This window comes from Fulvia fulva, chromosome 11, assembly GCF_020509005.1.
Source record: "Fulvia fulva chromosome 11, complete sequence".
NCBI lineage: Eukaryota > Fungi > Ascomycota > Dothideomycetes > Mycosphaerellales > Mycosphaerellaceae > Fulvia > Fulvia fulva.
In genome coordinates, this window is record NC_063022.1 from 2,184,262 (window position 1) to 2,207,113 (window position 22,852).

At 44.1% G+C, this 22,852-nt stretch overlaps 4 protein-coding genes across 4 annotated transcripts; 3 read left to right on the forward strand and 1 right to left on the reverse strand.

Annotated features, from left to right (window-relative positions):
* Positions 1-5,520: 5,520 nt before the first annotated feature.
* On the forward strand, positions 5,521-7,209 carry CLAFUR5_13026 (DnaJ subfamily C member 21; the record flags this gene model as incomplete). The annotated part of the gene is made up of 1 exon (XM_047912174.1): positions 5,521-7,209. The coding sequence occupies one exon, from the start codon at positions 5,521-5,523 to the stop codon at positions 7,207-7,209; it is 1,689 nt and encodes a 562-aa protein (XP_047768374.1).
* Positions 7,210-7,792: 583 nt separating this feature from the next.
* Positions 7,793-8,308, forward strand: CLAFUR5_13027 (uncharacterized protein; the record flags this gene model as incomplete). Its single annotated transcript, XM_047912175.1, has 2 exons — positions 7,793-8,087; positions 8,139-8,308. 2 exons carry the CDS (start codon positions 7,793-7,795, stop codon positions 8,306-8,308), a joined length of 465 nt encoding a protein of 154 aa, XP_047768375.1.
* A 166-nt stretch (positions 8,309-8,474) lies between these two features.
* On the reverse strand, positions 8,475-8,894 carry CLAFUR5_13028 (uncharacterized protein; the record flags this gene model as incomplete). Its single annotated transcript, XM_047912176.1, has 2 exons — positions 8,475-8,729; positions 8,886-8,894. 2 exons carry the CDS (start codon positions 8,892-8,894, stop codon positions 8,475-8,477), a joined length of 264 nt encoding a protein of 87 aa, XP_047767671.1.
* A 136-nt stretch (positions 8,895-9,030) lies between these two features.
* Positions 9,031-10,074, forward strand: CLAFUR5_13029 (uncharacterized protein; the record flags this gene model as incomplete). Its single annotated transcript, XM_047912177.1, has 1 exon — positions 9,031-10,074. One exon carries the CDS (start codon positions 9,031-9,033, stop codon positions 10,072-10,074), a length of 1,044 nt encoding a protein of 347 aa, XP_047768295.1.
* Between the last annotated feature and the right edge of the window lie 12,778 nt (positions 10,075-22,852).

Sequence of the window (22,852 nt, forward strand, 5' to 3'; positions counted from 1 at the left end):
TAGGACCTAGTAGAAAGAGCTAGAGCTCTAATCATCACTATAAGCAGAACTATTCGTATCTACGCACGATTGCCGGAAAAGCTTTAGCTAGAATATACTATAGTAGCGGCGTATATCCTCTAGCGATCCCCTATCTAGTCAAAGGGCTAGAAGACCCTATTCGAATTAGTAATAGGACGAATTCCGAACGTAGGTCATATAGTAGTATATAGCTCCCTTATATACGTGTTTATCTATAGACTAGATCAGCCTAGTAAGAGCGAGAAACTCTAAGAGAGAGCGCTTATAGGCTACCTTATAGGATACGACTCTACTAACATCTACCGCGTATAGGACCTATTAAAAGATAGGGTTATACGAGTTAAGGACGTCCTCTTCGATAAGACCACGTTCTATGACCTATCACGCCTAATAGTAGGGTATACGACCCCTATCGAGAACATCGTAATAGCGGAACCGGCTAAAGAGCCTAAACAATACTACGACCTATATATCGCTTATTACGAGCAAGACATAGTATAGGCCGAGGGGGTAGAAGAATAGGCTTAGTAGCCGTATACCTAATAACCTCGAGACGCCTACTAAAAGCTCCTTAGGCAAGAACTACACTAGCCGTAACACCGCGAGTTAGTAATATATAACTAAAAAGACCGGCAAATCGAGTACGTAACAGATCACGTGACTCAAGATAATACACAGTAGTTAGTACCTAATACTACTAACTACTACGATACCCTATAGTAGCAGATAATAGATGCCCTTACCGCAGAAGACCGTAAGGAGATTATAGGCAACACGGACCCTAATCGCGAGCTATATCCATTTACGTTTATACTACTAGAAGACGCGTTAACATATAACGCGTCTAATATACTACTCTTCCCCCTAGAGCCAGAGCTCTACACACTAGAGGAGTCCAACTATGTAGTTATAGAGAATAGAAAGCGCCTACGAACGGCCTACTTCTACTATATACTATACTAGATCATAGTCGCTAATATAATTATCGGCTAGATGTCCGGTATACGACCTAGAATACGCGCCTATCGCGACAAGAGCGATCGAAGCCCTACACGAAGAGGCAACAGCCCTCTAAGGCGTGTCAACACTACTACCTCTATACACCGCGATAACCTTCCGCCCGAACCTTCTAACTACCGAGCCGCTATAAAACACCGCTTCTCCTAACAGTAGATCGAAGCTATAGCTAAGGAGTTTGCTAAAGCCCTAGTAATAGGCACATTCAGATAGGTAACAAAGGAAGAGAAGGATCAGGATGCTTAGTAAGAGGAGGGACTTTAGCTACTACTGCCGCTTAAGTAGGTATATAAATATAAACTAGACGAGCACGGTATACTAAAGAGCTTTAAGGCTAGGCTATACGTAAGAGGCGATTTGTAAGGAACACACTTAGACATATACGCCGCCACACTACTAGTAAGTATGTTCCGCCTCTGCTATACTATAGCCGCGAGCTTCGACCTAGAAGCCGAACAATTCGATATTGTTAACGCCTTCCTAAACTCGGACCTACTATACACTATATATCTACAACCACCTCCTAGAATCGATAGGCCATCCTATAGACACGCCCTTAAGCTAGTTAAGGCCCTCTACGGTCTGAAGGAGTCCCCTTTATTGTGGTACAACTCCCTAACCGAGACGCTGGCCTCCCTTAGACTAGTACCCCTATCGGACTCCGAATGTATCTACTATAACAACAAGGTTATGTTCTTCTTTTACGTTGACGACCTGGTTATGCTCTACTACCGTAAGTATAAGGCCTATGCTACTAATATCAAGTAGCGGCTACTTGCTAAGTACGAGATACACGAGCTCGGTGATCTCTCCTAGTTCCTAGGAATCAAGGTTACGCGCGATAGAAACAAGCGCTTACTATAGCTCTCTTAAGAAGACTATATTGAGAAGCTAGCCGCCGAATTTAGCATATCTACGAATGCACGCAAAACGACAGTGCTAGTAGATCAACACCTTGATTGGACCGTTCTAGAGGGTCATCAACCCACCTCTATCGCCATCCTTACGTACTAACAACGTATAGGATCCCTCAACTTCGCCGCTATATACACGCGGCCTAATATCGCCTTTTCCTTGTCTATACTATCGTATTATCTGACCAAGCTAACTGAGACACACCTCAAGCTTGTAGATTAGTACTTGCGCTATCTCCTAGAGACTAAGAACCTCTGCCTTATATATAGCGCTAGCAAACACATCACTGGCCTTTATAGCTAACTAGAGCACCTCGGTAGTAACTACGAGTTCTCTGGAGTATCGGACGCGTCCTACGGCATAAATAATGACAGGACCAGCTCAAATGGCTAGGTCTTTATGCTGTTCGGTGGACCAGTGGATTATAAGGCATCTAAACAAATCACTGTCACCAAGTCCTTAACAGAGGCTGAGCTACTCGGGCTTTCGCAAGCCGCCTTAGAGCTTATATAGTAGGAACGAGTCTTCGCTAAGATACACCTTCAGTTCAATCAGCGCACCCACTTATACTACGACAACACGCAGACCATCCGCCTTGTCAACCAACAAGGGTAAAAGCTTGACACGAAGCTACGCCACGTTGACATCCACTACCACTGGCTCCGATAGCGAGACTAGCGCGGAGACATTGAGATCAAGTATCTCAGTACTAACGACATACCTACAGACGGGCTGACCAAGCTGCTTCTACCACAGAAGCATAAGCACTTCGTCAAGCTGCTCAATTTGGCTAAGGAAGGCGTGGACCTACGCACCTCAGTGCCCTCTACAGCCGTATCAGGAGGTAACGGGCTAACAGACGCCTAAGAAGCCCGTAGTAGCGGCCTTACCTCATCTCGAAACGAACACCGAACGGCTTCATCTTTACGGACACCTCTCTAGAAGCGCTAGTAGGCGCAAAACACGGCCACTAGTAGCCACTAATGCTGTAGACGACAACGAAGCCAGGGCAAAACATCCACTATTCACCGGTGCGGCCCTAGCACCATCATTAACAGGTGTTTCTCGGACTCCCATTGGCTAACAGCGCAAGGGCGAGAAACACCCCTGTCACTAGTAGCAGCGCGTCTAATTAGAAAGCGAGAAACGCCTCCAACTTGCTACTAGCTACAACACTACCACCTTGTCACCACATCATCCGCTGCTTTCGCACCTCACACATAGCACACACTTGCCCAAAACAAAAAGGTGTCACCACCCTGAGGTGATGGACCTTTAAAAGTGCAGAAAGTAAGGCACCCCGAAGGTACCTTTTCAACTTTCCGATACCGTTGCTCCGGTGTTACCTATTGGAGCCCCATTACACCTTATATGGTGCAAGCTCTGTCGTAGACAGCCCAGTGCATTGCGCCACTGACTAGTATCTCATACTCCCTAGGGGCAGAGCGAGCTCTCTCACCATTCGCCGGAGCGAAATAACTTGGTATAGAGCAATTATCGGACAATTTAATAAGTTGAGCGGACGACAATATATGTTTAAGCATACGATAGGACTAAGGCTACCCCTAGATTGAACTCAGGACCTTTGATGTTTACCGGTGGGTGAGATGATTACACACTCAAGTGAAAGTCCGTACAACGGGACTATCACCTGAGCTATCTCACCGGCAATAGTCACACATTCTATGCTTTATTATATAGGTAACAATGGCAGCAGTGAAAGTGAGGAATGAGGGAAGGGGTACAAAGCTCACCTCACTTCACTTGAAACAGCTGACTTACCCTCACTACAGCAGCAGCAACACCGAGGGCCTGACGTCACTGCTATAGATAGGGGGGGTAGTTATGACAGGGTGCACGCGATCACATAGGAATCAGCTCATTCACTCCAGCGCACGAGCTGAGGGGGTGTGTCGCGATCCGAGCGTGCATATGGGCAACATCCTATCATCAAAACTTGAGGCCACGTACGCTAAGAATCAGGTGACTGATTAGTCACCTGCAGCCTCTTCAAGAGCAACACTTGTCCATTCTAGATAGACACATGCAATACACAACCTGCTTTTGAAACACCCTATATGAGCCCGTACAATAACTTCCTACACTTCTAACGTGATAATAAGTCGAATAGATATTCTATCTAAGAGAGGCGCGGAGGGCGCGAGAGTTATATACGGGCGCTAAGCCGCTAGTCGGATTAGTTAGCGGGCGCGGGGTCTAGGTACGTACCTACGGGTTTAAGTAAATATACGCCGGTACGGTAATAATAATTCTAATTATATAATAGATAAATCAGATAGAGTCTTAATCCTTAGGTATATCTTCTTCCTCTATAGGGCACTAGTTTCTTAGATAAGTAAGAAGCAAAAGTCTATAGTAATATCTATAATAGAGGCTAAATATATAGCTATAAATATATATATAAAGTAGTCCTAATTCCTAGCTTTACTACTAAGAGAAATAGATTATCTAGAGTTAGTAGGAGACTGCTCCTATTAACTAAGAATCACTAGAAACTAAGAGACTATATCAAATTTGAGACTAGTCTAATTAAGAGATAACAATTAAGCTACCCTTACCCTAGTAAAAGATATATATGTTTATAACAAGTCGAAGCATATTAATATTACCTATAACTTAACGCTATTAGGAAACTTTAGTAGAGGAGGCTTATTGCTATTTAGTATACCCTAACCTCTGTGATAGTTATAGACGGGTTTATAAAACTAAAGACTAGTCTACACTTCTAGAGGTTTATAAGCTAGCTTAACCTATTATGAAAGGTCTAAGTACTATTAATAGGAAGTGAGCAGACTATAACCTCCTATACAAGATAAGTAGGAGTATTAAGATGTAGCATCTTAAAGGGAGTCAATAATTAGGAAGTGATCTAGTAGTCTAAGGTATCTACGATAACTTAGCTTATAGGGAGATACCTTCTCTCCCCTTTAGCTTAGATAGACATCCGACATAATCAACACATTGGTTCCTAATATATTGCTATATGCTCGTGCTATTAGTTAGTTAAAGATTGATCTCTTACTCTACTCCGCTACTATTAATCCGTACCTATTTAATATAAGTTATAGATTAATACTAGCTTATATAAATACGCCTAAATTAGGTAAACGACGTAGTATTTAAGGGCGTAATAAGGTAAATACAGACGAAGGGCGTAGTAGTAAGCGCTAAATACGTACTAAAGATAGTAATAGTAAGGTAGGTAAATAATACCTAAGATTTTAATACGCCCTTACCTATTCGAGATAAGTAGATGACGCCTATAACGGCGGGATAAATAAGCCAATCTAGGTGTAGAAATAAGCTAAGTAGCCCAGGGCTGTGAGTCAGCGCTAGAACCGTCTGACATCTACGACTATCTGGGATTCCGACCTGGTGGCGCACTCAAGCTTTGGCTAGCCGCGTTTGTCATCGACCACGAGGAAACCACGACTCATACCGCATTTGAGTTTCCGGCTGCTTCTCCGCCACGGCAAGAACGCCGGAACATAGACATTGCCCGAAAGCGTCATCAAGGTGCGACTCTGGGCAGCGATCGCGGATGAGATGGGACAGAGTCAGTCCTCTGGCGGTGCCGGTGGAGGGAGCAGAGGCGGTGGAGGAGAGGTGAAGACGAGCTACTACGTGCTACTTGGCATCGAACGAAATGCTACCGAGGAAGAAATCAAAAAGGCGTACCGACGAAAAGCACTCGAGCTCCATCCAGACCGCAATTATGGCAACGAGGAGGCAGCTACGAAGACGTTTGCTGAGATCCAGGCTGCGCATGAAGTGCTGTCCGACCCACAGGAACGCGCCTGGTATGACAGCCACGAAAGCGCCATCCTGCGAGGTGACGATGCCACCACCGACGCCCCAACTTACGAAGATGTACGTGTGACTACTGCGGATGACATCGCTCGACTGGTGAGCAAGTTCAATCGGAATGTAGAGTTCTCTGATGCGCCTTCTGGATTCTATGGCTTTGTGCGGGAGACATTCGAACAGCTTGCCAAGGAGGAAGATATTGCTTCGAGCTGGGAGGATGTTGAGGTTCGCGAGTATCCCACTTTCGGTCACAAGGACGACGAGTACGGCGATGTTGTCAAACAGTTCTATGCTGCTTGGTCCGGATTCAGTACGGTCAAGTCTTTTTCGTGGCGTGACAAGTACAGGCTCTCAGATGCGCCAGATAGATGGATCAGAAGACGCATGGAGCAGGAGAACTTGAAGTTGAGGAAGGATGGCAAGCAAGAATTTAATGAAGCAGTAAGGTCTCTTGTGCAGTTCATCAAGAAGCGAGATCCTCGCTTCGTGCCAAACACGCAGTCAGAGGCAGAAAGGCAGAAGGCGTTGCGTGACGCTGCCGCTGCGCAAGCTGCTCGTGCCAGAGCCGCCAACGCTGCAAAGCTAGCTGAGCAAGCAGTGCCGGAGTGGACGAAAGCCCGAGATCCAGAAGAGCTGGAAGAGAGCTCGGAGGAAGAAGTCGAGGAGCTCCATTTCGAATGTGTGGCATGTAATAAAGTGTTCAAAAGCGAACGTCAGTGGGAAGCACATGAGAAGTCGAAGAAGCATCAAAAGGCCGTCAAAGAGTTGCAGAAGCGTATGCGGAAGCAGAATGCTCATCTCAACCTGGACGAAAGTGGTACTGACAGTGGAGCTGTTACACCGGATCTTGAAGACGAGGAACAGGAAGTCCTAGATGACCTGGCCGCTGAAGTGGAAGACCACGAAGATTACGCCGATGGAGCCTCGGAGAAGGCTGAGGATGACATTGACGATGCAGCGTTTGCCACTGATGCAGAAAAACACGAAGTAGATGTCCCAAAGGACGACGCCGACCAGGGCCCTCGAGAAGACCACGAACCTTCCACCACTGTCCCGGAAATGGAAGCCAACGAAGTCGAAGAAGCCTCAAATTCTGAAAACGAAGATTATGCATCTATGTCCACCATACAAGCGCGAATGCGATCTGCGGCTCTCGACACCCCAGCCTCTACCGTTGCTTCCACCGCGGCATCTGAAGACAATTCTGGACCTGCCAAGCCGAAGATGGGCAAAGCCGCACTCAAGCGAGCGAAGAAGGCTGCCGCCGCTGACGCACAGGCTGCTGCGGGTCATAAGTGTCAAGTCTGTAATGAGGAGTTCCCTTCCAGGACTAAGCTCTTCCAGCATGTCGAAGAGGAAGGCCATGCTGCGCTGAAAGATGCTAAGCCTGGGAATGCGAAGGGCAAAAAAGGCAAGGGAAAGGGATAATTCATACCCTTATATGGGCACTATCAATTGCCTGCCAGATCTCCCGTCGAACATGAATACACATGCCTCACCCCGCAGCAACAGACAGATCATGGGCCTGGACTACGGAAGAGTATGAATGTTCAAAATACCTACCAATCCTGAAGATTATCAGGCCTTCAGACTTCGCAGAGGACATTCAAACGCAGCGCACGTCGCACTGCAGTCGCAAACATGAAGCATATTGGTCACACAACTGGCAAGAGAGATAGTTGATATCTCTGGACGGCGAGCATCGGAGAGATACGGGGCTCCGCAACGCCGGGAACCCCCCGCTACACCCGCAATGACGGTCAACCAGGATCCGGATAAAGGCCAACCTTATCAGTAGTACTTTACCAACGTTACATGATCCCGTGAGTTTTGCTGAGGAGATGTGCAACCTCGCATCGCAGCGTGTCTGCATCATGCGCCGATCGGGCAAGCTGCTTCGCGTCCGTCGCCGCCGGCAGCGATAAGGCACATGAATATCGAGGTAGGACTTTTGGTTTTCCTTCTTCCTCGTCAACTTGGTCTTCGCAGTCTTGCACCGGCGCCACAAAGTATGGCCGATCTCAGCAGGGTACCGGCCGTCGAGAGCGCGAAACCGTCTGACGACCACGAACGCACGAAATCAATTAGCACCGATGCTAAAGGCGACACTGTCATCATCACCCAGAATGGCGACAGCTTCACCATCGACAAGAAGGCGGAAAGAGCGCTGCTTTGGAAATTGAATTTGCGCATCTTGCCACTTCTCACCATGATGTATCTCTTCAACAGCTTGGACAAGGCAAATCTTGGCAATGCGAAGACAGCAGGATTGGAGAAAGATCTCGGGTTCGCTGGAACGAATAAGTGTGAGTATCAGAAGGCCTAAGCGAGTTAAGGTATGACATTGACAGACGTAGACAACATTCTACTTTCGATCTTCTTCGTCCCATACGTTCTCACAGCACCGTTCCTCGGCATAGTCGGCAAGATGTACGGCCCTTCACGAGTCTTACCGGCGATGATGGTGTGTTTCGGATCCATGACGTTGCTAGTAACCGCAACTTATAACTGGTCTGGCCTCATGTGAAGGAGGATTTGTCACACACCTCGTATTCGTATTGTGAGGTGTATGTGACTATTTACTGTACAGGAAAACCGAAGAAGAGCAATGTGTGGGCCAAGCACGGCAAGTGGTGCCACGGCTAGAGCAGTGCGGCAGTGCCGCAGTGGTGCTACCTCGTGACAAGGTCATTTTAGAGCTCGTCGTCGGACTCTACCTCGACCTTGATGTCGACTCGCTTCTCACCTGACGGTGCGTCCTCGGCGTCGAACTTCTGATGCTTCGGCTGAGTTCTGTTCTTGACTTCGACTCGGCCCTCACCTGATCTTCCCTTCTCGGTGTCGAACTTCTGCTGCGCTTCGACTCGGTCTTCGCCTGATCTTCCCTTCTCGGTGTCGAACTTCTGCTGCTCCGGCTCTTTCGACGTAAGGTGTGTAGTAGTGATAGTCTACGGCGTCGAAAGTCAAAGCTTTTTCGACGTAAGGTGTGTGGTGGTGATAGTCTGCGGCGTCGAAAGTAATGGCTGCTTCGACGTGAGGTGTGTGGTAGTGGTCGCTTAGCTACGAGAGCTTGTGACTACTTCAACTCGGCAGCATGTGCTAACATGTGACATTACAGTGTCGAAAGTGAAATTCGCTTCGACGTGATGCACGACCTATGCCTTAGTGAGCTTATGATTTGGCACTCTGTTATGGGCCAATTTTCCGACAAGGCTACGTAGTCTGAATTGTAAGAGATGGTTCCTAGGAATGGCAGAAAGCGCCTTCTTCCCACTGGTCATCTACTACCAAACACAATTCTACCGCAGAGGTGAACTCGCCCGCCGACTTGCCGTCTTCTACGCCGCTTCCGACATCGCCTACGCCTTCGGTAATCTCCTTGCTTTTGGCATGTTCCAGCTAGACGGGGGCGTTCTGCCAAGTTGGAAGTACCTATTCGCTCTGGAAGGGAGCCTGACGATCTGTGGTGCTGTCGTCGCGTTTCTGTTTCTGCCGTATAGCGCGGAGAAGGCTACGTTTTTGACGGCTGAGGAGAAACGACTCGCTTTCTACCGTATTCAGACTGATTCCTCCGCCGTGGTCGAGGAGAAGTTCAACCTCCGGGAGACACTCAAGATTCTCAAACAACCCACCAGCTGGGTGATCCTCGCGATCCAGATGTGCTTGAGTATCCCTCTGCAATCGGTCTCCCTCTTCCTACCTCAGATCGTGGGAAGACTGGGCTACAGCACTATTAAGACGAACCTCTACACAGTCGCACCCAACTGTGCCGGTGCAGTAATGCTCTTAATCTTAGCATACTCCTCCGACTACACCCGCTGGCGCTTCCCCTTCATCGCTCTGGGTTTTCTCTTCACATTCTGCGGCTTCATCATCTACGCGGCCATCGACGTCGAGCACAACATCAACGTCGCATACTTCGCCTGCTTCATGGTGACTTGGGGCACATCAGCACCTTCCGTCATTCTGGACGTCTGGTATAACAATAACATTGCGGACGAGAATAGGAGGATGCTGCTTACGTCTATCGGAGTACCGACGGCGAATATGATGGGGGTGGTATCGAGCAACATTTTCAGGACGCAGGATGCGCCGGATTATATCCCCGCACTGGCTACCACTGCGGCTTTTGGGGCACTGGGAATCTTGTTGACGTTAGCGCTCGGAGGATGGATGATTCTTGAAAATGGAAGGAGGGACCGCAGGCAGGGTGTGATTGTTAGGGCGCAGGATGTGCCGACGGAGAGGTTGAAGGAGGGGCCTGATTGTGATGATTTCAGGTGGATATACTAAGCATTACTATTGCAGCGGACTGCAGCGGACAGGTCAGCGAACATGCACATACATTTATGACAGCCTGAGGGCACCTCCAAGTTGCTCGCGCAAGCTGTTATATCTGCGACAGGGTTTGATTGTCTCCGTTCTGGCTCCGCGCTCGAAGTCGCGACACTGCATGAAGACTGTATGTCCCGGATGGAGGTTAGTCACTGACGAGGCCATAATTGGAGCCCAAGGTATACAGTACAGGACCTGGACTACTAGATCGGGAAGATCTACAACACCCTTTCCCACTCGAGGCTTCCGGAGCTTCGAAGGATCCCACACACATATCCGCTTCGAAGCTCGCTCGCGGCTCGCTCACCCTCGATCATTGCAAGCCGGCGTGGTACTCAACAGCATAGCGGGATTTCTGGGATGTCTTCATCTGGTCTTCGCTACCGCGACGTTCTCGGCGTTATTCTCCATCGCACCGCTCGATGCCATAGGACAGATAGCAATGCGCCTAATGCTGTCAGCTCTAGTGTGCCGATTGGTCGTTGTCTTTGAGATTGCTGGGCTGCGTGGGCAGGCCCCTGATGCGAAAGAGGTGTTGTGGATTATGAGCCGGGTATGAGATATCTCTGGTCGATAGAAGTGGTCCTGCCGTGGAATGGTTAGCTGAATGAGCATTTGGGCCATACCTTTGTACCACGGCTTTGGTATTAGAACGCTAGCATAAACACCTAGTGCACTCGGCTTCCTCGATCGTCGCGTTAAACCGCGACGTTTTAAACAAAACAGTATATTAGGCAATAACGAAGCGCTTAGTTATATAGATAGATAGATAGATAGATTTGTCATTCCCCTATTCTAGGACCCTATTCGGCCTATATAGGTATATATCTATTGTTATATACAAAGGGAAACCCGAATAGGTGAAAACCCTTCCCGCCCCCGACCTCTCCTTGTCTAGATTAACTTTCCCTCTAAACGTACGTAGTCTATATCACTACCCCGTTAGCCCCCGCTCCTAGCCGGTCTCGTCGCGCTACGCCGTGTCCTCTCTTCCTATACTACTCCTACTAGGCGGTACTGTTCTAGCTAGCCCTTCTCTAGTATCTAGTTCGTAATACGCCGTAGGTCCTTAACGTTATTAAGAAGTGCCCTAATCGTCCGGTTCCTCGCCTTTACTATCTACTCCCCCCTTCCTAGCGACTATCTCGGACAGACGAGGAGTACGTACCGTATATTCTAGGAGTAATAGCCGTAGGGGTATATTACGGTTTACTACTACCGTAACGTCGCGCGCCTTAGCGCTTCCTTATATATCTCGCGTATTACGTTAGAAGTATAGGAAGTTATTATACGGGCTTATATAGGGTGTTTTAAAAGTAGGTTATGTATTGTATATGTCTATCTAGAATGGACAAGTGTTGCTCTTAAAGAGGCTATAGGTGACTAATTAGTCACCTAATTCTTAGCGTACGTAGCCTTAAGTTTTGATAATAGGATGTTACCTATATATACGCTCGGATCGCGACATACCCCCTCAGCTCGTACGCTAGAGTGAATGAGCTAATTCCTATATAATCGCGTGTACCCTGTCATAACTACCCCCCCTACCTATAGCAGTAACGTTAGGCCCTCGGTATTACTACTACTATAGTAAGGGTAAGTCAGCTATTTTAAGTAAAGTAAGCTAAGGTAAGTAAGGTGAGCTTTATACCCCTTCCCTTATTCCTCACTTTCACTACTACTATTGTTACCTATATAATAAAGTATAGTATATATAACTATTACCGGTAAGATAGCTTAGGTAATAGTCCCGTTATACGGACTTTTACTTAAGTATATAATCATCTTACCTACCGGCAAACATTAGAGGTCCTAAGTTCAATCTAGGGGTAGCCTTAGTCCTATCGTATACTTGAACATATATTGTCGTCCGCTTAACTTATTAAATTGTCCGATAATTGCTCTATACTAAGTAATTTCGCTCCGGCAAATAGTAAGAGAGCTCGCTCTACCCCTAGGGAGTATAAGATACTAGTTAGTAGCGCAATATACTAGGCTGACTACGACAGAGCTTGTACTATATAAGGTGTAATAGGGCTCTAATAGGTAATACCGGAGTAACGGTATTAGAAAGTTAAAAAGGCACCTTCGGGGTGCCTTACTTTCTACACTTTTAAAGGTCATTACCTTAGGGTAGTGACACCTTTTTGTTTTGGGCAAGTGTGTACTATATATAAGGTACGAAAGTAGCGGATAATGTAGTAACAAGGTGGTAGTATTGTTACTAGTAGCAAGTTAGAGGCGTTTCTCGCTTTCTAATTAGACGCGCTACTTTTGTCGCGCGCGTACGCTACTACTAGTAACAGGGGTGTTTCTCGCCCTTACGCTATTAGCTAATAGGAGTCCGAGAAACACCTATTAATAATAGTACTAGGGCCGTACCGGTAAATAGTAGATACTTTGCCCTAGCTTTGTTGTCGTCTATAGTATTAGTAGCTACTAGTGGCCGTGTTTTACGCCTACTAGCGCTTCTAGAGAGGTGTCCGTAAAGATAAAGCCGTTCGGTGTTCGTTTCGAGATAAGGTAAGGCCGCTACTACGGGCTTCTTAGGCGTCTATTAGCCCGTTACCTCCTAATACGGCTATAGAGGGCACTAAGGTACGTAGGTCTACGCCTTCCTTAGCTATATTAAGTAGCTTGACGAAGTGCTTATACTTCTGTAGTAGAAGTAGCTTAGTCAGCCCGTCTATAGGCATGTCGTTAGTACTAAGATACTTAATCTCAATGTCTCCGCGCTAGTCTCGCTATCGGAGCTAGTAGTAGTAGATATTAACGTAGCGTAGCTTCGTGTTAAGCTTTTGCCCTTATTAGTTAATAAGGCGGATAGTCTACGTATTGTCGTAGTATAAGTAGGTACGCTAATTAAACTGAAGGTATATCTTAGTAAAGACTCATTCCTACTATATAAGCTCTAAGGCGGCTTACGAAAGCCCGAGTAGCTTAGCCTCTATTAAGGACTTAGTGATAGTGATTTGTTTAGATGCCTTATAATCTACTAGTCTACCGAACAGTATAAAGACCTAGCCATTTGAGCTAGTCCTATTATTATTTATGCCGTAGGACGCGTCCGATACTCTAAAGAACTCGTAGTTACTACTAAGGTGCTCTAGTTAGCTATAAAGGCTAGTAATGTGTTTACTAGCGCTATATATAAGGCAGAGGTTCTTAGTGTCTAGGAGATAGCGTAAGTACTAATCTATAAGCTTAAGGTGTGTCTTAGTTAGCTTAGTTAGATACTACGATAGTATAGATAAGGAAAAGGTGATATTAGGCCGCGTGTGTATAGCGGCGAAGTTAAGGGATCCTATACGTTATTAGTACGTAAGGATAGCGATAGAGGTGGGTTAATAACCCTCTAGAACGGTCTAATTAAGGTATTGATCTACTAGTACTGTCGTTTTACGTATATTCGTAGATATACTAAATTTAGCGGCTAGCTTCTTAATATAGTCTTCTTAAGAGAGCTATAGTAAGCGCTTGTTTCTGTCGCGCGTAACCTTAATTCCTAGGAACTAGGAGAGATCACCGAGCTTATATATCTCGTACTTAGTAAGTAGCCGCTACTTAATGTTAGTAGTATAGGCCTTATACTTACGGTAGTAGAGTATAACTAGGTCGTCAACGTAAAAGAAGAACATAACCTTGTTGTTATAGTAGATATATTCGGAGTCCGATAGGAGTACTAGTCTAAGGGAGGCTAGCGTCTCGGTTAGGGAGTTGTACTATAATAAAGGGGACTCCTTCAGACCGTAGAGGGCCTTAACTAGCTTAAGGGCGTGTCTATAGGATGGCCTGTCGATTCTAGGAGGTGGTTATAGATATATAGTATATAGTAGGTCCGAGTTTAGGAAGGCGTTAATAATATCGAATTGTTCGGCTTCTAGGTCGAAGCTCGCGGCTATAGTATAGTAGAGGCGGAACATACTTACTAGTAGTGTAGCGGCGTATATGTCTAAGTATGTTTCTTACAAATCGCCTCTTACGTATAGCCTAGCCTTAAAGCTCTTTAGTATACCGTACTCGTCTAGTCTATATTTATATACCTACTTAAGCGGTAGTAGTAGCTAAAGTCCCTCCTCTTACTAAGTATCCTAATCCTTCTCTTCCTTTATTACCTATCTGAATGTGCCTATTACTAGGGCTTTAGCAAACTCCTTAGCTATAGCTTCGATCTACTATTAGGAGAAGCGGTGTTTTATAGCGGCTCGGTAGTTAGAAGGTTCGGGCGGAAGGTTATCGCGGTATATAGAGGTAGTAGTATTAATACGCCTTAGAGGGCTATTGCCTCTTCGTATAGGGCTTCGATTGCTCTTATCGCGATAGGCGCGTATTCTAGGTCGTATACCGGACATCTAGCCGATAATTATATTAGCGACTATGATCTAGTATAGTATATAGTAGAAGTAGGCCGTTAGTAGGCGCTTTCTATTCTCTATAACTATATAGTTAGACTCCTCTAGTATGTAGAGCTCTAGCTCTAGGGGGAAGAGTAGTATATTAGACGCGTTATATATTAACGCGTCTTCTAGTAGTATAAATATAAATAGATATAGCTTGCGATTAGGGTCCGTATTGCCTATAATCTCCTTACGGTCTTCTACGGTAAGGGTATCTATTATCTACTACTATAGGGTATCGTAGTAGTCAGTAGTGTTATATACTAACTACTATATATTGTCTTGAGTCACGTGATCTATTACGTGCTCGATTTGCCGGTCTTTTTAGTTATATATTACTAACTCGCGGTATTACGGCAAGTATAGTTCTTACCTAAGGAGCTTTTAGAAGGCGTCTCGAGGTTATTAGGTGTACGGCTACTAAGCCTATTCTTCTATTCCCTCGGCCTATACTATGTCTTACTCGTAATAAGCGATATATAGGTCGTAGTATTATTTAGGCTCTTTAGCCGGTTCCGCTATTACGATATTCTTAATAGGGGTCGTATACCCTACTATTAGGCGTAATAGGTTATAGAACGTAGTCTTATCGAAGAGGACGTCCTTAACTCGTATAACCCTATCTTTTAATAGGTCCTATACGCGGTAGATGTTAGTAGAGTCGTATCCTATAAGGTAGCCTATAAGCGCTCTCTCTTAGAGTTTCTCGCTCTTACTAGGCTAATCTAGTCTATAGATAAACACGTATACACGGGAGCTATATACTACTATATAACCTACGTTCGGAATTCGTCCTATTACTAATTCGAATAGGGTCTTCTAGCCCTTTAACTAGATAGGGAATCGCTAGAGGATATATACCGCTACTATAGTACATTCTAGCTAAAGCTTTTCCGGCAATCGTACGTAGATACGAATAGTTCTACTTATAGTGATGATTAGAGCTCTAGCTCTTTCTACTAGGTCCTACGTAGGCGCGTATTCCGCGGTTACGTACTATTTAATCTTGTTATTGTTAATAACTAAGCGAAACACCTTCCTAATAGCGGGCTCGTTATTACTATAGAAGTATACGAACCTACGACTAATAAAGTTGATAAAGCTTAGTAGGCTATTAAAGCAAGCTAATACCGATTGCTAATCCCTATTCTTAATAGTAAACTAGAAGTGTCTATAGGTATCTAGATCGTAGAAGTAGACAAGGTACCTATTACCGTTATAGGCGATAGTGAATTCTACTAAGTCTATAGCTATATAGCCGTATAGGGTCATTACCCTAATAGGCTAAGACCGATTATATACCTTATAAGCTTTGCTAAGCCTACATACTCTACAATATATAGTAAGGGGTGCGCTTAGACTATCGTTAATAATCACTCCCTTAACTCTAAGCGGTAACTACTTAATACGTTCAGCGCTAATATAACTAAAGATTTGATACTACTAGCGGCTAGAGAGCTTTCGGTGTTTAATAGGGGTCCTACTAGACGTAGCTACACCTTTAGTGCCCCTAGTACTATTTATAACTACGAGAACGGTACGGTTACTATCCTCTTAAGTAGTTAGAGATACTACGCTATTAGTAGGTTTATCGCCGATATTTATACCCCTACTAATAGTACTAATAAAGTACGCGTTACGTATCTTTTTAGTGACCTTCGGTAGTACTAGGCCCTCTTTTATAGGCCATTAGTAAATGATAGGTGACTTAGGTAGTGTGACTACCTTGAAGAAAGGGATTGTACTAGTAGGGCGGTATAGGTCTATCAATTTAGTGTCGTTATGCCACATTGAATTACTACGTCCGTACTACTAGAGTCCGGCTCTTTCTATACGTATATAAGAGATGACGTTTATATAAAAGCCTAGGCAGTAAGCCATATCTAGTAAGGTGAATGAATGGCCCCTAATTAATATATAAACACGCCCTAACGCTATAATTAGAAAGGTAGTTGTTCTAGCCTAGATTTCTAAGGTAGTAAGGCGCTCTATAATGAACTCTACATCCTCCTAGTCATAATGATTAATTATATAAGTGTCTAAACAGTTATTATATACCTAGTAATCCCTAAAGTTAACGCTTAACTTGCTAATTGAGCTAGAAAGAACAGTAAGGCCAATAAAGCCCTTATCGCTTAGTAATACCTTCTTCGTATTAGTTATAGCCTTGTTACGTTCCTGGTCCTTACGATTGTTACGATTCAACACGCTAAGTAGACGCTCGCCGTCGTCGCTTAAGTAGTAGTTAATAAAGTTTTTCTAGTACTTCTTCTACTACTCTAAGCGCTGATCCTTTACTAGGCGCTTATCGGGGTTGATTATATCGCATAAGAACAGGCCCTTGTGATAAGTGTCCTTAGGCTCGCCGGTGATGTTCTAGTAGCCGCTTGGCCTATTATTGTCCTTGTCTTTGTTCTTATCGCCGCGGCTACTACTACGACCCTTATTACCGCGGCTATTACTACGGTTATTACTACGGCTACTACTACGGTCACCCTCCTTTTGACTAGTACCTATAGGTACTGTTTCATCCTCTGCTTCTACTAAGGTTTCTCCGGAGAAGGTTACGAAGACTGATCGACCGTTAGTTATTACTAGTACGGTGTCGCGTATCTATTCGAGGTAACGCTTAGTAAGCTTTTATAGTAACATTTTGTTACGCTTCTACTCGTTATATAGAGAAGTACCGTAGGCTAGAGCCTACTTCTACTAAATAGTAAGTAGGAAGTGTCTACTAAGGTCGTTATACTCGGCGTAGTTATACTTAAGTATCTTAGTCTATAAAACTAACTAGTCTAAGTACTAGTTATCGATTCTACGTACGCTAGCCTTCTAAAGCCTAGACAGCTTAAGCGTAAGCTACCGCTTACGTAGTATATCGTCTAGACTATACTGATCCTTAAGAGCCTAGTATTTCGCTCTAAGGGTATTCTAGCCATATATTAGCTCTTGCCCTAGCTCTGTCGTCGTACGAATAAGGTAGGTAATAAGCTTTAATCGCGTAGTAGTAAAGATGTCGTATATCCGTTACCTTCGGTCTACGTCTATTTGTCGTAGCTTGATAAGATCTCTTAATGTAGCGTCTCCTACCGTATACGCTTATTAGATTTCCTTAAACGTTAAGTAAGTAGGCTCTATTAGCTCGTTACTTAGTTAGTAAGGATCTATATACTTCTAGACATTTAAAGACTCTACGTAGAGCTCTAGCTAACGGTCAAACTTGTCCTATTAGTTATAGCTCTTTAGAACTACGGTACCCTAAGGTAGGGCACCGGTAGTTACCGGCGTCTCGGTAGTAGCTATAACTAGAAAATAGGTTGTAGGCTAGTAAAAGTTCTACGCGGGTTTACTAGGCCTAGGGGATACTACTGTACTAGTTATAGCAGTAGTACTATAACGATACAAACTCTGCTTTAGGGCTTCCTTGTCGTAGCGAATGTTAGTAAGCGCTAATCGGGCTTATAACTATTACGTTAGAAGTGTAGGAAGTTGTTATACGGGCTTATATAGGGTGTTTCAAAAGCAGGTTATATATTGTATATATCTATCTAGAATAGACAAGTGTTGCTCTTAAAGAGGCTATAGGTAACTAATTAGTCACCTAATTCTTAGCGTACGTAGCCCTAAGTTTTAATGATAGGATGTTGCCTATATATACGCTCGGATCGTAACATCGCGCGCTTCGCGCTTCTCTTTCGTAGCCTTACCGAATAACGCTTGTTTTACGGCAACCCTATACTATCGTCTTATAGATCACTACCCGTAATAGTTTGTTCGGTCTTATAAGCGGCCTATCTAGTTAGGCTAGTAGTTATAATCAAATCGTACTAATAATAACTATAGTCGCGTAAATAAGCGTATTAGTTAAGTTAATAGATCACCTCTCTCCTTCGCGTAAAACGCGTTAAGGTAGGTCAAGTTCACTATAGTTACTAACCGTCGAGTCGCGCGTATAGGCGTACTAATAATAACTATAGTCGCGTAATAAGCGCACTAGTTAAGTTAATAGATTACCCCTCTCCTTCGCGTAAAACGCGCGCCTCCCTACTCTTATAGAGCCCTTATATACCTACTAAGAGAGTAGTCTTATCTACTACGTAATAGTATAATATAGCTACACCCGGTAGTACTACTAACGGGGTGCTCTTACCTAAGCAACCTCTTTATCTAGATCTTAGTAAGTATAAGCGTTAGTCGCTCGTATACGCTAAGCTTTTCCTAACCGTATCTACTAAAACATAGACACTTAATAACCTAGGTACCGATACCGCCCTAGGTGCCTTCCCTTCTAACGACGACTCGAACGTATTCGCCGCCAAATAATAAGAGATCGAGAAGGATCTACTACCTAAAGAATAGTAGTTTACCTTAACCTCCGACCCTATTAACTTCGTACAATTCCTCGACGAAGAATAGATCTTAGAAGAAGGAGGAATTAAGGTGTATAAGATTATAGAGTCAAGAGATGATATATCTATATAAGATAGTAAAACTAATAATATACGCTAACCTAAGGAGTAGGTAATCGCCTTAGAGTATACTACTATTAAGAGCCTAGCCGAGTTCGTAACTTATACTATAGTATACCTAGAGATTATGTTTCACCTCGTTCGCTAGATATAGTTAGACTTCATTATACTTTTTAACTAGGTCGAGTCCCTAAAGAAGGCTAATAAGGTTATATAGCGTAAGTACGCCGATATAAAGAAGGAACGTAATATCGTATCCGAGAGTCTTAGTTAACTCGAAAAGGATAAGGATGTTAAGGGCCTCTTTATATTCTACTTTAACAAGTACTAGAAGTATAAGAGTTAGATATAAGACCTTAAGGAAGCTAATTAGCGCCTCCGATAGGATAACGATACGCTCTTCGGATAGGTCGAGGAGTCGTAGGTAGGCATATTATCTAAGGACATTAAAGCCCTGTCTAAGCGTAATTAGGCTCTAAATAAGGAGGTAGTAGAGCTAAAGGCTTAGCTAGTAGCTAAGGATACGAACGGTACTAGCGATACTAGCGGTACTAACGGTAATAATAATAATGACCGTAGTCGTTAGGTCCGCGTCTACTCCCCTCGTCGTAACGGTATTTTACGATCACCTACGCCTCCTACTTAGTAGGACCGTATAGGTAGAGGCACCCGACGAGGAGGTAGTAGAGGTAGTAGCGATGACGACGGAGACAACTCTAATAACGATAAGGGTAGAGATAATAGTCGACTACGCCATTACCTACGCCGTAACTCCTTACGACGAGAACGCTAGGGCATACCTAGTAGTACTTCTAGGGTAACTAGTAATACCGCCGTTAGCTAGTTCACTACTATCGAACCCTCCGTTAATGTTATATATACTAACAAGTCAGTTAAGGACCTAGAAAGCAAGTTCGATAATAAGAATATAAACTTTAACCGTTAGCTCGATTAGCTAGAGATTAAGCTATCCGTAATATAGTTCTAGACTATCGATGACGGACTACGCTACATCCTTAACTACCTCGACGGGTACCCGTACTAGCTATATAATCCGCGAGTACCCTCTAAGCGTACTAAGCGCAATTATATTAACCCCTTTAAGTCTATCGATAGGATAATCTAATTCCTTATCGATCGGTATAGTAAGAAGGACGTCGTAGGCAAGGCCTTCTAGAAGCTCTAGGTCTTATAGTAGGGTAAGAACGAGTCATTTTCTATCTTTATCGCTAAGTACGACGAATAGCGTAACTTATACGACCTATTAGCTAAGACTAATCACCGCCTACTCGAGGGTAAGCTTAACTACAAATATATAGAGGCACTGCCTATAGAGACTAAGGACCGCGAAGACTTAGTCGACCTATACTATAAGCTCGAAGCTAAGTTCGAGCGCCTAAAGTCAAAGACCCTAGCTACACTACGACTACCTCGTAGTACTAGCGGTAGTAACGGTACTATACCTACCGCGCCCGGCGTAGCCTAAGGTTTAGGCCTTAAGCTATACGCTTAGATACCGCGCAAATTTAAGGAACTTAAGAAGCTCGAGCCTAAGGAGAAGGCTAGTATTATCGTAGTAGGCGGTTATGTCCGCTACCGCCGTATAGACTATAACTTATACTCGCTAGACTGCCCTATTAAGTAGTATAAGCGCTCTCCGCCGCGCGCGAATACTAGCTCTATAATATAGATACCGGCTAACCCTTAGTAATAGAGAAATAGCTAGACTAACACTTAAGTACGATAACCGTTAGTCCTACTTACAAACATAATACTAAGAAGGAAATATAGTAAGATGCGGTAATGTAAGGACTAGAGTACGCTTTACGTATATTAGTAAGCTCTCTAATACCGCCTATTATACGAGGGGCACTAAGGCCGAGAGTATCCCCTTACCTTATAATGCCTAGTAGTATAGATAGTAATTAAGCTCTTACCTTCCTTAATTATAGTGCCACCTCTTAGTATATAAATTCTATATACGCTCGTATATATAATCTTCCTCGACTCTAGGAAGAACCTCTTTAATTAGGACTAGCTAATAGCGGCTCCGCTAACGAGCTTATTACCGAGTCTACGTTCTTTCCTTTTAATATCGGCGGCTACGTCGAAATCCTTAGCTACTATCTAGTAGAATCACTAGAGTATAACATCGTGCTCGGCTCTAGTTAGTTTATAGACTACGAACTAGAGATATAATAGGAGAAGGGTATTATAATAATGAATCATTTAAAATGCCGTACCTATAAGGCAAACTAGAGGTCTAATAAGTACCTAATAGTATAGTCTATTAACTATCTAGCTACGCTAGTACTATTAGGCAATTATCGACCGCCGATAGTAGAAGATAACCCCGACGAAGTCACCGCTCCTACGCTATCGTTACCTAAGTATATACCCTAACTATAGTTCTATACGACGTTCGAGGACGAAGAGGATGACTTCCGTATATATACTCGATAACCGTTACCGGTAGACGGCGTTAAGACGTTAAAGCGACCGTACCGATATACGAAACAAAAGTAACGAGTTGTCGAACTAGAACTAGAGATCGATATCGTAAACATCTCCGCGGCCTACGTAGTAAAACTAGCTCGTAAGAAAGGAGCGGAAGTCTATATAATATAGATTATACTACCTAGTCAGAAGTACTACGCTAACCTATTACGAGCCTACGTAATAGTAGCGACTAGGTAAGACTTCGATCCTACTAGGCTCTACGCTATAAACCTTCGGAAGGTATAGTTAGCAAACCCCTTAAAAGTATATATAATAATAGTAAATAGCGACTTCGATAAATTTATAAAAGGCAAAGATAAGGACTAAGATACTAAGGTCTACTTACCCTAGGAACTATACGATTTTAAGGACTGTTTTAACCGTTAGGATATATCGAAGATCCTACCTTACCGCCCTAGTAAAGACTATAAAATATACCTTAAAGACGAAACTAAGTCACCTCCTTTTAAGCGGCTATACGTAATGTCGCCTCCCGAGAATAAGGTAATTAAGAAGTAGGTCGATAATTAGCTAGAATCTAGAGCGATATAACGAAGCACGAGCCCGGCTTCTATACTAGTGTTATAGTCTCCCTATAGAGTGTATAGAAGGTAGGGACAGAAGAGCCTTAGAGTGCTTAGAAGTCGTTAAGAAGTGAAAGTCTAGCTTAGTGTATAAGCGCTAAGAATTATATACCCCGTAATATTTACTACGGGACCTAGCCCTCTAAATTCACTACTCTACTAAACCTTAATAGATTTACTTCGGCTCGTAACTATATAACTTACGGCGCTCTCGCGAGTACCCGCGACTACGCTAGACCCTAGAAGAAGCACGTAGAAGACTCGGAACGTAGGGCAGGTTAGAATAAGGTTTTGAGCAAAGCTACTAAGCGCGGCTTCGTACGGGTTAGCCCTATTAATACGGGGACACGTACTCGTAAGGGTCGTGTATAAATATCTAGCCTTCCCTAGGCCTCTCTTACTTTCTTCGTCTTTCGTTTTGTATAGTAATTATACTATACCCTTTGTATCTATACTTCGTACCTATATTCTCGCTTTTACTCTTATATCTTATAGGCTAGGCTCTCGCCCTAATATCACGAAAGACTAATAAACCGTTAACTACTCGAGTCATCCTTATAGGTAACTACGCTACCGATAGAGGTGTTAACTTCGACAACTAAGACACTCTATTCCACTTTAGTAAGTAGGCTAATATCCCCTTCTCGAACGCCGCTACCTTCGGTACCTAGGTAAACGCTAACCCTAATACCGCCTACGCTCTTATTAACCGTACCGTCTCCTCTTTCCGCGAGACCGCCTAGTAGGTCGAGCAAGTAAACAACTAAGTAATATACCTTTAAGGTAT